The sequence below is a fragment of the Salmo salar genome, chromosome ssa03 (genome assembly GCF_905237065.1).
Source record: "Salmo salar chromosome ssa03, Ssal_v3.1, whole genome shotgun sequence".
Taxonomy (NCBI): domain Eukaryota; kingdom Metazoa; phylum Chordata; class Actinopteri; order Salmoniformes; family Salmonidae; genus Salmo; species Salmo salar.
The window spans coordinates 76,959,248-76,973,053 of record NC_059444.1 but is presented as its reverse complement, the minus strand read 5'-3'; the positions used below and the strand labels follow the sequence as shown (position 1 = coordinate 76,973,053).

General features: G+C 45.6%; 1 protein-coding gene across 2 annotated transcripts in view; it reads right to left on the bottom strand.

The window, feature by feature from the left end:
• Positions 1–13,806, bottom strand: part of LOC106606743 (voltage-dependent T-type calcium channel subunit alpha-1I-like) — a 139,674-nt gene that overhangs the window by 85,435 nt on the left and 40,433 nt on the right. For both annotated transcript variants that reach the window (XM_045715480.1, XM_045715479.1), the window contains exons 4-6: positions 7,054–7,213; positions 3,770–4,112; positions 3,318–3,410 (exon numbers count right to left, since the gene is read on the bottom strand). In XM_045715480.1, coding sequence (XP_045571436.1) covers positions 3,318–3,410; positions 3,770–4,112; positions 7,054–7,213 — 596 coding nt within the window. The remainder of the gene's footprint in view (positions 1–3,317; positions 3,411–3,769; positions 4,113–7,053; positions 7,214–13,806) is intronic.

The window sequence follows — 13,806 nt, the reverse complement described above, 5'->3', positions numbered from 1 at the left end:
ACCAAAGTACGTTCATCTCTAGGAGACAGAACGCATCTCCTTCCTGAGCGGTATGACGGCTGTGTGGTCCCATGGTGTTTATACTTGCGTACTATTGTTTGTACAGATGAACGTGGCACCTTCAGGCATTTGGACATTTCTACCAAGAATGAACCAGACTTGTGGAGTTCTACAATTTTTTCTGAGGTCTTGGCTGATTTATTTTCCTATGATGTCAAGCAAAGAGGCACTGAGTTTGAAGGTAGGCCTTGAAATACATCCACAGGTACACCTCCAATTGACTCAAATGATGTCCATTAGCCTATCAGAAGCTTCTAAAGCCATGACATCATTTTCTGGAATTTTCCAAGCAGTTTAAAGGCACAGTCAATTTAGTGTATGTAAACTTCTGACCCACTGGAATTGTGATACAGTGAATTATAAGTGATATAATCTGTCTGTAAACAATTGTTGGAAAAATGACTTGTGTCATGCACAAAGTAGATGTCCTAACCAACTTGCTAAAACTATAGTTTGTTAACATGAAATTTGTGGAGTGGTTGAAAAACAACTTCTAATGTCTCCAACCTAAAAACCTGTATGTAAACTTCCGACTTCAACTGTACCTGTGAAAGGAGTCTACCTCTTTGCGGTAGTAAGTTTTACAGAAACCCAAACCATTCCATGATTTTATTTAACCATTCAAAACGAGCTACTGCAATGCTGGTTTGATTGAATTGAACACAAACTCAAGAGACTAGAAAAGATCCCCTGCTCCTGTTGGTGGTGATGACATTGAGGGGTCTCTGCATGGTAATAATGTGCATGTGTTGATAGAGGGGAGGGTCTGGAGAGGAGCTGCTCTGTGGTCGTACAGATAAGAGCATGAATCCAACAGGTTTATGACTGTCCTCTCAAAAAGCTAACCAATAACAGTCTTTCTTTAATTTAACTAGGCAAGTCAGTTAAGAACAAATTGTTATTTACAATGACGGCCTACCCTGGCCAAAGCCTAACCCATGACAATGCTGGGCGAATTGTGCTCCGCCCTATGGGACTCCCAATCACAGCCGGTTGTGATACAGCCTGGACTCAAACCAGGGTGTGTAGTGACACCTCTAGCACTGAAATGCAGTGCCTTAGACCGCTGCGCCACTCGGGAGCCCCTAGTCTAACTGTATAGTATTACTGATGAATCACAATTATGTTTCCCTCACAAGCTTATTTGAGAATGCGAACAACGTATATGATCTCGTCTCCTTTCCTTCAAATAATTACCCATAATTCACAGCAGTCACTTCCTCTGAGTCCTCAGAGGGCCATCTGGCAATGCATGCTGGGATATGAACACATGATGACATGGCATCACCTTGGGGACAGCATGTCTCTCTGTTAGGATCACAAGTATGTGTGTGTGGGTAGACGTGTGTGTGCACTGCATATGTGTCACACACTCGCGACGGGAGCCCACCACTCTGATCGTCCCTAATTAAACGCTAATGCTAATTCGGTCACTCGCTGTGACCCAAACCGGATTAAGACCTATCGCTAGTCAGACGGCACGCCGCGAGGCGCGGATTAAAATGGCCGCCGGGTGCCACAGAGCAACCTGCAGAGACCGAGACATCTCAACCTGTTTCTCTCTGAAGTATGCAGGCTAGACACCCTCTCTTCTCTTCTCCTCTTATCTTATCTCCTCTTTCTTTCATCCCTCTCTTCTCATCTCTCTCTTTTCATGTCTCACTCCTCTATATTTGCACACTTCTCTTTCATATCCCTTTCTTCCTCTCTCACTCCTCTCTTTTCAGACTTCTCTTTCTGTTTTATCTTATATCCTCATCCTTCCTTCTCTCTCTACATTTGTCTCTCAAACTCTTTCTTCATATCGCTCATTCATCCCTCTCTTTCCTTCATTCTCACTCTTTATACTGTATCTCCTCCTCCTCCCCCATCTCTCTCCTCCTCTCCATCTCTCCCCTCCTCCCCATCTCTCTCCCTCCTCTTCCTCTTTCTCTCTCCCTCCTCCTCCCCATCTCTCTCTCTCACCCTCCTCCCCATGTCTCTCCCTCTTTCTCCCCGTCACTCCTCCTCCTCTCTACCTCCTCCCCATCTCTCTCCCTCCTCTGCCTCTTCCTCCCTCTCTCTCCCTCCCTCCTTCCCACCTCCATCTCCTCATCTCTCCTCCTCCTCTCTCCCTCCTCCTCCCCATCTCTCTCCCTCCTCTCCCTCCTCCTCCCTCTTCTCCCTTCTCTCTCCCTAATCTCCATCCACAAGATATTCTAAAACGTAAAGGCGTATTCACCAGTGTTTCTCCATCTTCAGTCATATTCACCAGTGTTTCTCCATCTTCAGGTGTACTCACCAGTGTTTCTCCATCTTCAGGCGTACTCACCAGTGTTTCTCCATCTTCAGGCGTATTCACCAGTGTTTCTCCATCCTCAGGCGTACTCACCAGTGTTTCTCCATCTTCAGGCGTATTCACCAGTGTTTCTAAATCTTCAGGTGTACTCACCAGTGTTTCTCCATCTTCAGGCGTATTCACCAGTGTTTCTCCATCTTCAGGTGTACTCACCAGTGTTTCTCCATCTTCAGGCGTATTCACCAGTGTTTCTCCATCTTCAGGTGTACTCACCAGTGTTTCTCCATCTTCAGGCGTATTCACCAGTGTTTCTCCATCTTCAGGCATATTCACCAATGTTTCTCCATCTTCAGGTGTACTCACCAGTGTTTCTACTCTTCATAAAACATGGCCGCCAATAAAGTAAGAAGGAACAGGAGGCGGGGCCAAACTTTCAGCCCCCTCTTTGCTCTCACATCCATTACAGAGATTAAGCCTCAGATAAATTCACTTTACTGTCTACCCGGCCATTGATTCTGGTAACCATGTATCTTACGGTCTGATTTTACAAGTCTATTAACACTAAAATCTGGCAGTCAGAAACGAGCCCCATAGGAGCGTTAGGAGGACCAGGAGATGAGACCTCAGAGGGAAAGAAGAATCACTTCCAAAGCCAGAGTGGAAAGAGTGTTTCACACTACCTCCTCATGTTTCAGTTAGAGGATCTTTGCCCATATACACTGAAGGCCAGTTTTGCGTATGAATAAAAGCAAAGCAAACTATCTCAATCAATCTCTTAACATATAGGCTGGAGGGTTGCAACATTCTGGTAACTTTCCCACATTTCTTATAGGTTAGCCTTGAATCCTGTTTACTGGGCGTTGTTTTGTGGTGGAAGCAGGGCGTTGTTTTGTGGTGGAAGCCAAGTTACAGACTGATTGACAAAACACAGTACAGATTTGTTGTGATAGCGTGATGTTGGTGTGTGTAGTGTACTTACGATGATGAGGAAGATGAAGTAGATGAAGTTGTAGAAGGAGTGAGCATCCATTACATAGTACATGATCTCTACCCAGCCTTCCAGGGTGATCACCTGGAGACAGATACACAACCAGCTGAGGGTTTGTGTGTGTGTGTGTGTGTGTGTGTGTGTGTGTGTGTGTACGCTTGTAGGTGTGCATGCATTATTGTGTGTGTGTCCCCTCTCCACACCCTCAACCCCTTCCCTCCCCAACCCCTCCTCCTCTCCCCTACTCTCCTCTCCAATCCCCTCCCCATCCACTCCCCTCATCCACTCCCCTCATCCACTCCCCTCTCCCCACCTCCCCTCCCCCTCCCCATCCCCCACCTCTCCCCTCCTCCCCATCACCTCCCCTCTCCCCATCCACTCCCCTCTCCCCACCTCCACTCCCTCATCCCCTCCTCCCCTCCCCTCTCCCAATCCCCTCCTACCTGGAAGATAACAATCCAGGCGTATACGATGTTATCGAAGTTGATCGCCCCCTTGTGTGGATTACTATGTCCAGTATGGCATCTAGTATAGTACTGGTTCCAGTTGATACAGAGACCCACTGCACTGGCTGAACCGTTGACTAGTGGTTCAGGGATGAGCCCCAGGGACTGGCGGTGGTAGGCATCCTCCCTGTCCAGACAGCAGGTCCTTCCCCCCTCCCTCCGGGCCGGGACGTCACCACACGACATGATCCCGTTATCCTGAGCCAGAGAGCAGATGAAGGGGCGCTCGTCATCCTCCTCCGGCTGGTAGTACGGGGCGGGCAGGGTCAGACCTGATGAACTGGGAGGGGGAAGAGAGAGAGAAAGAGTGTGTTATAAACATGCATGTGTGATCACACACGTAAGCACACAAAGATGTATGCACACACACATGCACGGCTGCACACACACACATTAACACGCTACAGGCACGTACACACACATACACACACTTACCCAATTCTGAACTCCTCATGTATTTGTACTATTTTTACCACAGGATACTAGCAGAAACAGGAAGACAGAGTAGGGGGAGCAGAAGTGCGTAGGGCTCATTTACTCACTTGAGCAGACTCCGGTTCGCCACAAACCCAATTCTTGGAGTATCATATTCCTCACCAGCAGAGTTTTTAAACATGCCGTTCACACACTTCTGCAATCTGAGTGCCCGGGCAGGTGATTTAGATTGTGTACAAATACCAAACCAGACTTTAAATGATTACCATGAGTTGAAGTGGAACTAGTCATTTCCATTTTATATGTGTTTCCTGTTTCCTCTATATGAGAGCAGACTGACTATTAATCTGTCTGTTTGAGAGAAGTAACTCTCCTCTCCATCTCTCTACATCGTCTGTTTGCTCTCTCTCTCTGACCATGAAAGGAACACACCTATAGGTCACATGTCAAACTGACTGAAAAAGGGTTCTAGGATGTACACTTGCACGCACTTATGCACACACACACACACACACACACACACACACACACACACACACACACACACACACACACACACACACACACACACACACACACACACACACACAGGTCACCCTTAGGTCACACATATACACGACACCCCTCAGGAGCAAAGCATTAGGGCTCTAGTATTGTATTGACCAAGGGTAAACAGCTCATATCCTTTGGGTGTCATTCCTTCACCAGTCTGTCTGTTCTGTCTCCTCCTCAATACCAGGCTGTATTCTGCTGACATAAAGTCTTTGTCCTTGACCACAGAGAGAGACCACAGATATACTGAGAACCACAACAGGATCAATAACCACCAAGACCGTCAACTGATCAGAGTGGCTGCACTGTTTCCTGTTCATTTGAAGATAAAGGGAAGCGAAGGTGACTTATATATGGACCTGTGTAACAGTGTGCACACATACATGGACAGACGGAGGGACAGACACACACATGGACCACGCAAGCAGGCACAAACACACAACATTGGACAAGCATTATGAAACCCTTAAAGAGATGCACAGTGATGGTATCGAGAGAGAGAGAGAGAAGAAAGAGAGAAATATGATGGAAAGTACAACAAAGTTAAAGAAAGAGAGAGGGGCAGTATAACAGGAAGAATTTGTGTGTGAGAGAGAGAGAGGTATTAAAAAGAAGGAGAAATGGCGGTGGAGGAGGAGGAGTCCATGGCCCAGTCAGACAGTGGAGGCTGTGGGGTAGTGGAGCGTGAATGAGAAGTGAACCACCGCCAGGAGCCTAGCTACAGCCCAACGCAGCATGCATCAGCACGGCTCAGCACAGAGCGGCAAGCCACAGAAAACACCTGCCAGCCTGGGATGGAGGGAGGGAGGGAGGGAGATGCGTGCAGTCTGTCGGTGTAGCTAGGTTGAAGGAGAAAAAGCAGGGGAGAGAGAGAGGTGAATAAGGGAGGGAAGAGAGAGAATGACAAGGAAAGGTAATGCAAGAAGGGAGATGAAAGGGAGGGAGAGTGAGAGTGAGAAAGGAGAGGAAGATAAAGAGGGGGAGAAAGAAGGAGAGAGGTGGAGAGAGAGGGCAACGATAGTAGAGGGAGAGGAGAGAGATGTACATAAACCAGGAGAGGTGTGCTGTCCCCCGCTGTAACATTCAGCTACTCCAGCTAACCACCTCCCATTGCAACCTCTCATCTCACCATTAGCATACTCCCTGGCTAATACACAAGGGTCCTTCAATTAAGCATCCAACCACTCTGGCTAACCCTTAGCATTAGTTAATACTATCCTTGAGCTGAGCTTCCTGCTACACAAGCTAAGGCTCCCATCTGAAAGCTGACACATTTAACTCATTAAAGAGATAATTAAAGAACCGCATCTTAAGCACTTACAAATTCTAAACATATAGTACAAATTGCATTTATATTTATATATATATACACACACAGTACCAGTCAAAAGTTTGGACACATGTACTCATTCCAGGGTTATTCTTTATTTTGACTATTTTCTACATAGTAGAATAATAGTGAAAACATAAAAACTATGAAATAACAAATATGGAATCATGTAGTAACCAAAAAAGTGTTATTTTCAAAGTAGCCACCCTTTATCCTGATGACAGATTTGCACACTCTGAGCAGTGCTTAAAGTGTCCACTATTTATGTAAAAGGTGTTTAAGGTTAATAAGACATGGCTTTGGGTTTCTGCATTATCTTACATCTTTCTAAAAGGTGACTTCCAACTAGGAGTGTTTACAGTTTAACTGAGGGACAGAGTCAGCCACGTAGGACTTGTCCAGATTAAATAAATGTTTCATAAAAATAAAAATAAAAGTCTCACTGGCATTAGACCAATGATTAATACAAGCTGAGGTCAGCATAGAGAGAACACACACTCTGGAAGGAGACACTGTCAGGAACACAGACACCCCTCTGAATCAGATTATACCTCACCAGGAGAGCACACACACATGTGCACGCGCACACACACACACACACACACACACACACACACACACACACACACACACACACACACACACACACACACACACACACACACACACACACACACACACACACACACACACACACACACACGTACAGACCCACTCACAGTGCCATTCTGTCATTGGCAAGGTTAGGGTGGGCATTCATGTTACATCTCGGTCATGAATATGGAGAGGTGACCGGGAATTTAATCACGTACAGCTACTGACTGGGAGGAGGTAGTAAATCACACCACAATCAAATTAACACTCGCACACACACACACGCACACGCACACGCACACACACTCACAGGGTGAAGTTTTTCTCGAGGTAGCATCGGTTCCTCAGTAATCCCGCCCAAAGCTGCACTCCAATGATGCCGAAGATGAAGAAGACGAAGAAACAAAGCAGGAGGACGTTTCCCAGCATGGGCAGAGTGTCCAGGAGGAGATTCACCAGGATACGCATACCTAAAACATACACACACACACACACACACACACACACACACACACACACACACACACACACACACACACACACACACACACACACACACACACACACACACACACACACACACACACACATTATAAAACACAAACACACACATTTGCATTATAATACACACACACACAGTCATATAAAATGAGAATATTGTTGAGTAGTAACAGCAGGACACACGTACTGTATCTAAAACACACAGACAGACACAAAACATATGGACACAGAACACAGGACATTCAGGCCTTCCAAAAGTAGCATAGACATGTTTCTGTCCATGTAGGTGGATGGTGGACCAGTCCCATATCCCATATCCCCAAGTGATGGCATAACGACACATGAGAGGCTACTGTTGAACCTGGCCCACGTTGATAACATAATGAAACATGATTAGTACATGAGCAGATGGGGCAGATATGTCCCGTGATGATGACATAAAGACAGCTGATGGCAGTAATGAGGAAGAGTAGTGGCGACTGGCAATGTTCTCTGTAGTACTGACACCAGAGACCACTGAAGCACCACTCAGAGAGATTCACTGACAGGTGTGTGTGTGTGTGTGTGTGTGTGTGTGTGTGTACGCACGCACATGTTTGTCACGCTGTGTTTCATGAGAAGAGACACCACATGCGATTAATACAACCCAGGTAGAACAGTGAGGTCGGTGAGAGAGAAAAAGAGAGGGGGAGAGGAAGAAAGAGGGAGTGGCAGATAAATACCTATAGAGGAACTAATGTATGTCTGCCTATAGAGGAACTAATGTATGTCTGCCTATAGAGGAACTAATGTATGTCTGCCTATAGAGGAACTAATGTATGTCTGCCTATAGAGGAACTAATGTATGTCTACCTATAGAGGAACTAATGTATGTATACCTATAGAGGAACTAATGTATGTATACCTATAGAGGAACTAATGTATGTCTGCCTATAGAGGAACTAATGTATGTCTGCCTATAGAGGAACTAATGTATGTATACCTTTAGAAAAAAAAGATTTCACCTTTATTTAACCAGGTAAGCAAGTTGAGAACAAGTTCTCATTTACAACTGCCCACCTGGCCAAGATAAAGCAAAGCAGTGTGACACAAAAAACAACACAGAGTTACACATTGAATAAACAAGCATACAGCCAATAACACAATAGAAGAGAAAAAAAGAAAGTCTATATACAGTGTGTGCAAATGGCACGAGGAGGTAAGGCAATAAATAGGCCATCGTAGCGAAGTATTTACAATTTAGCAAATTAACACGAGTCATAGATGAGCAGATGGTGATGTGCAAGTAGAAATACTGGTGTGCAAAAGAGCAGAAAAGTTAATAAAAACAATATAGGGATGAGGTAGGTAGATTGGGTGGGCTATTTACAGATGGGCTATGTACAGCTGTAGCGATCGGTTAGCTGCTCAGATAGCTGATGTTTAAAGTTAGTAAGGGAAATATAAGTCTACAGCTTCAGCGATTTTTGCAATTCGTTCCAGTCATTGGCAGCAGAGAACTGGAAGGAAAGGCGGCCAAAGGAGGTGTTGGCTTTGGGGATGACCAGTGAGATATACCTGCTGGAGCGCGTGCTACGGGTGGTTGTTGTTATCGTGACCAGTGAGCTAAGATAAGGCGGAGCTTTACCTAGCAAAGACTTATAGATGACCTGGAGCCAGTGGGTCTGGTGATGAATATGTAGCAAGGGCCAGCCGATTAGAGCATACAGGTCGCAGTGGTGGGTGGTATAAGGGGCTTTGGTGATAAAATGGATGGAACTGTGATAAACTGCATCCAGTTTGTTGAGTAGAGTATTGGAAGCTATTTTGTAAATGACATCGCCGAAGTCGAGGATCGGTAGGATAGTCAGTTTTACGAGGGTATGTTTGGCGGCGTGAGTGAAGGAGGCTTTGTAGCGAAATAGGAAGCCGATTCTAGATTTAATTTTGGATTGGAGATGTTTAATATGAGTCTGGAAGGAGAGTTTACAGTCTAGCCAGACACCTAGGTATTTTTAGTTATCCACATATTCTAAGTCAGAACCGTCCAGAGTAGTGATGCTAGTCAGACAGGCGGGTGCGGGCAGCGAATGGTTGAAAAGCATGCATTTGGTTTTACTAGCGTTTAAGAGCAGTTGGAGGCCACGGAAGGAGTATTGTATGGCATTGGAGCTCGTTTGGAGGTTAGTTAACACAGTGTCCAAAGAAGGGCCAGATGTATACAGAATGGTGTCATCTGCGTAGAGGTGGATCAGGGAATCACCCGCAGCAAGAGCGACATCATTGATATACACAGAGAAAAGAGTCGGCCCGAGAATTGAACCCTGTGGTACCCACCGAGAGACTGCCAGAGGTTCGGACAAAAGGCCCTCCGATTTGACACACTGAACTCTGTCTGAGAAGTAGTTGGTGAACCAGGGTAGGCAGTCATTAGAGAAACCAAGGCTGTTGAGTCTGCCGATAAGAGTACGGTGATTGACAGAGTCGAAAGCCTTGGCCAGGTCGATGAAGACGGCTGCCCAGTACTGTCTTTTATCAATGGCCGTTATGACATTGTTTAGTACCTTGAGCGTGGCTGAGGTGTACCCGTGACCAGCTCGAAAACCGTTTTGCACAGCAGAGAAGGTACGGTGGGATTCGAAATGGTCAGTGATCTGTTTATTAACTTGGGTTTCCAAGACTTTAGAAAGGCAGGGCAGGATGGATATAGGTCTGTAACAGTTTGGGTCTAGAGTGGCACCCCCTTTGAAGAGGGGGATGACCGCGGCAGCTTTCCAAACTTTAGGGATCTCGGACAATACGGAAGAGAGGTTGAACAGACTGGTAATAGGGGTTGCAACAATGGCGGCGGATAATTTCAGGAACAGAGGGTCCAGATTGTCTAGCCCAGCTGATTTGTACGGGTCCAGGTTTTGCAGCTCTTTCAGAACATCTGCTATCTGGATTTGGGTGAAGGAGAAGCTGGGGAGGCTTGGGCAGGTAGCTGTGGGGGGTGCGGAGCTGTTGGCCGGAGTTGGGGTAGCCAGGAGGAAAGCATGACCAGCCGTAGAGAAATGCTTATTGAAGTTCTCGATTATCGTGGATTTTTTTGGTGGTGACAGTGTTACCTAGCCTCAGTGCAGTGGGCAGCTGGGAGGAGTTGCTCTTATTCTCCATGGACTTTACAATGTCCCAAAAACTATTTGGAGTTAGAGCTACAGGATGCAAATTTCTGTTTGAAAAAGCTAGCCTTTGTTTTCTTGACTGAGTGCATGTATTGGTTCCTGGGACTATTCGATGCTAGTGCAGTCCGCCACAGGATGTTTTTGTGCTGGTCGAGGGCAATCAGGTTTGAAGTGAAACAAGGCCAATATCTGTTCTTAGTTCTACATTTTTTGAAAGGGGCATGCTTATTTAAGATGGTGAGGAAATTACTTTTAAAGAACGACCAGGCATCCTCGACTGACGGGATGAGGTCAATATCCTTCCAGGACACCCGGGAAAGGTCGATTAGAAAGGCCTGCTCGTAGAAGTGTTTTAGGGAGCGTTTGACAGTGATGTTTGCAATCGCAACAAATAATCTGCTCAGACCCCAACCAAGGAGGATGAAAGTGGAGCTATAAATTCTCAGACAACCCAAAGATTCCTTGATGCCCTTCCAGACTCCCTCTGCCTACCCAAGGACGTCAGAGGACAAAAATCAGTTAACCACCGAACTGAGGAACTCAATTTAACCTTGCACAATACCTTAAATACAGTTGCACCCCTAAAAACTAAAAACATTTGTCATAAGAAACTAGCTCCCTGGTATATAGAAAATACCCGAGCTCTGAAGCAAGCTCCAGAAAATTGGAACGGAAATGGTGCCACACCAAACTGGAAGTCTTCCGACTAGCTTGGAAAGACAGTACCGTGGAGTATCGAAGAGCCCTCACTGCTGCTCGATCATCCTATTTTTCCAACCTAATTGAGGAAAATAAGAACAATACGAAATGTATTTTTGATACTGTCGCAAAGCTAACTAAAAAGCAGCATTCCCCAAGAGAGGATGGCTTTCACTTCAGCAGTAATAAATTCATTATCTTCTTTGAAGAAAAGATCATGATCATTAGAAAGCAAATTATGGACACCTCTTTAAATCTGCGTATTCCTCCAAAGCTCAGTTGTCCTGAGTCTACACAACTCTGCCAGGACCTAGGATCAAGGGAGACACTCAAGTGTTTTAGTACTTTAACTCTTGACACAATGATGAAAGTAATTATGGCCTCTAAACCTTCAAGCTGCATACTGGACCCTATTCCAACTAAACTACTGAAAGAGCTGCTTCCTGTGCTTGGCCCTCCTCCTATGTTGAACATAATAAACGGCTCTCTATCCACTGGTGGTGTACCAAACTCACTAAAAGTGGCAGTAATAAAGCCTCTCTTTAAAAAGCCAAACCTTGACCCAGAAAATCTAAAAAACTATCGACCTATATCGAATCTCCCATTGCTCTCACATTTTTTTGAAAAAGCAATGTATACGAAATGCTTCAGTCTGGTTTTAGATCCCATCATAGCACTGAGACTGCACTTGTGAAGGTGGTAAATTACCTTTTAATGGCATCAGACCGAGGCTCTGCATCTGTCCTCGTGCTCCTAGACCTTAGTGCTGCTTTTGAGACCATCGATCACCACATTCTTTTGGAGAGATTGGAAACCCAAATTGGTCTACACGGACAAGTTCTGGCCTGGTTTAGATCTTATCTTTCGGAAAGATATCAGTTTGTCTCTGTGAATGGTTTTTCCTCTGACAAATCAACTGTAAATTTCGGTGTTCCTCAAGGTTCCGTTTTAGGACCACTATTGTTTTCACTATATATTTTACCTCTTGGGGATGTCATTCGAAAACATAATGTTAACTTTCACTGCTATGCGGATGACACACAGCTGTACATTTCAATGAAACATGGTGAAGCTCCAAAATTGCCCTAGCTGGAAGCCTGTGTTTCAAACATAAGTAAGTGGATGGCTGCAAACGTTCTACTTTTAAACTCGGACAAAACAGAGATGCTTGTTCTAGGACCCAAGAAACAAAGAGATCTTCTGTTGAATCTGACAATTAATCTTGATGGTTGTACAGTCATCTCAAATAAAACTGAAGGACCTCGGCGTTACTCTGGACCCTGATCTCTCTTTTGACGAACATATCAAGATTGTTTCAAGGACAGCTTTTTTTCTATCTGCGTAACATTGCAAAAATCTGAAATTTTCTGTCCAAAATTGACACAGAAAAATGTATCCATGCTTTTATTACTTCTAGGTTAGACTACTGCAATGCTCTACTTACCGGCTACCCAGATAAAGCACTAAATAAACTTCAGTTAGTGCTAAATACGGCTGGTAGAATCCTGACAAGAACCAAAAAATTTGATCATATTACTCCAGTGCTAGCCACCCTACACTGGCTTTCTGTTAAGGCAAGGGCTGATTTCAAGGTTTTACTGCTAACCTACAAAGCATTACATAGGCTTGCTCCTACCTATCTTTCCGATTTGGTCATGCCGTACATACCTACACGTACGCTACGGTCACAAGACGCAGGCCTCCTAATTGTCCCTATAATTTCTAAGCAAACCCCTGGAGGCAGGGCTTTCTCCTATAGAACTCCATTTTTATGTAATGGTCTGCCTACCCATGTGAGAGACACAGACTCGGTCTCAACCTTTAAGTCTTTATTGAAGACTAATTTCTTCCTTGTTCCACTCTGATTGAGTGTAGACTGGCCCAGGAGTGTGAAGGTGAACGGAAAGGCACTGGAGCAATGAACCGCCCTTGCTGTCTCTGCATAGCCGGTTCCCCTCTCTCCACTGGGATTCTCTGCCTCTAACCCTATTACAGGGGCCGAGCCACTGGCTTACCGGTGCTCTTCCATTCCGTCCCTTGGAGGGGTGCGTCACTTGAGTTGAGTCACTGACGTGGTCTTCCTGTCTGGGTTGGTGCCCCCCCCTTGGGTTGTGCCATGGCGGAGATCTTTGTGGGCTATACTCGGCCTTGTCTCAGGATGGAAAGTTGGTGTTTGAAGATATCCCTCTAGTGGTGTGGGGGCTGTGCTTTGGCATAGTGGGTGGGGTTATTTCCTGCCTGTTTGGCCCTGTCTGGGGGTATCATCGGATAGGGCCACAGTGTCTCCTGACCCCTCCTGTCTCAGCCTCCAGTATTTATGCTGCAGTAGTTTATGTGTCGGGGGGGCTAGGGTCAGTCTGTTATATCTGGAGTATTTCTCCTGTCTTATCCGGTGTCGTGTGTGAATTTAAGTATGCTCTCTCTAATTCTCTCTTTCTTTCTTTCTCTCTTTCTCTCGGAGGACCTGAGGTCTTGGACCATGCCTCAGGACCCCCTGGCATGATGACTCCTTGTTGTCCCCAGTCCACCTGGCCGTGCTGCTGCTCCAGTTTCAACTGTTCTGCCTATGGAACCCTGACCTGTTCACTGTGATTACTATTATTTGACCATGCTGGTCATTTATGAACATTTGAACATCTTGGCCATGTTCTGTTATAATCTCCGCCCGGCACAGCCAGAAGAGGACTGGCCACCCCTCATAGCCTGGTTCCTCTCTAGGT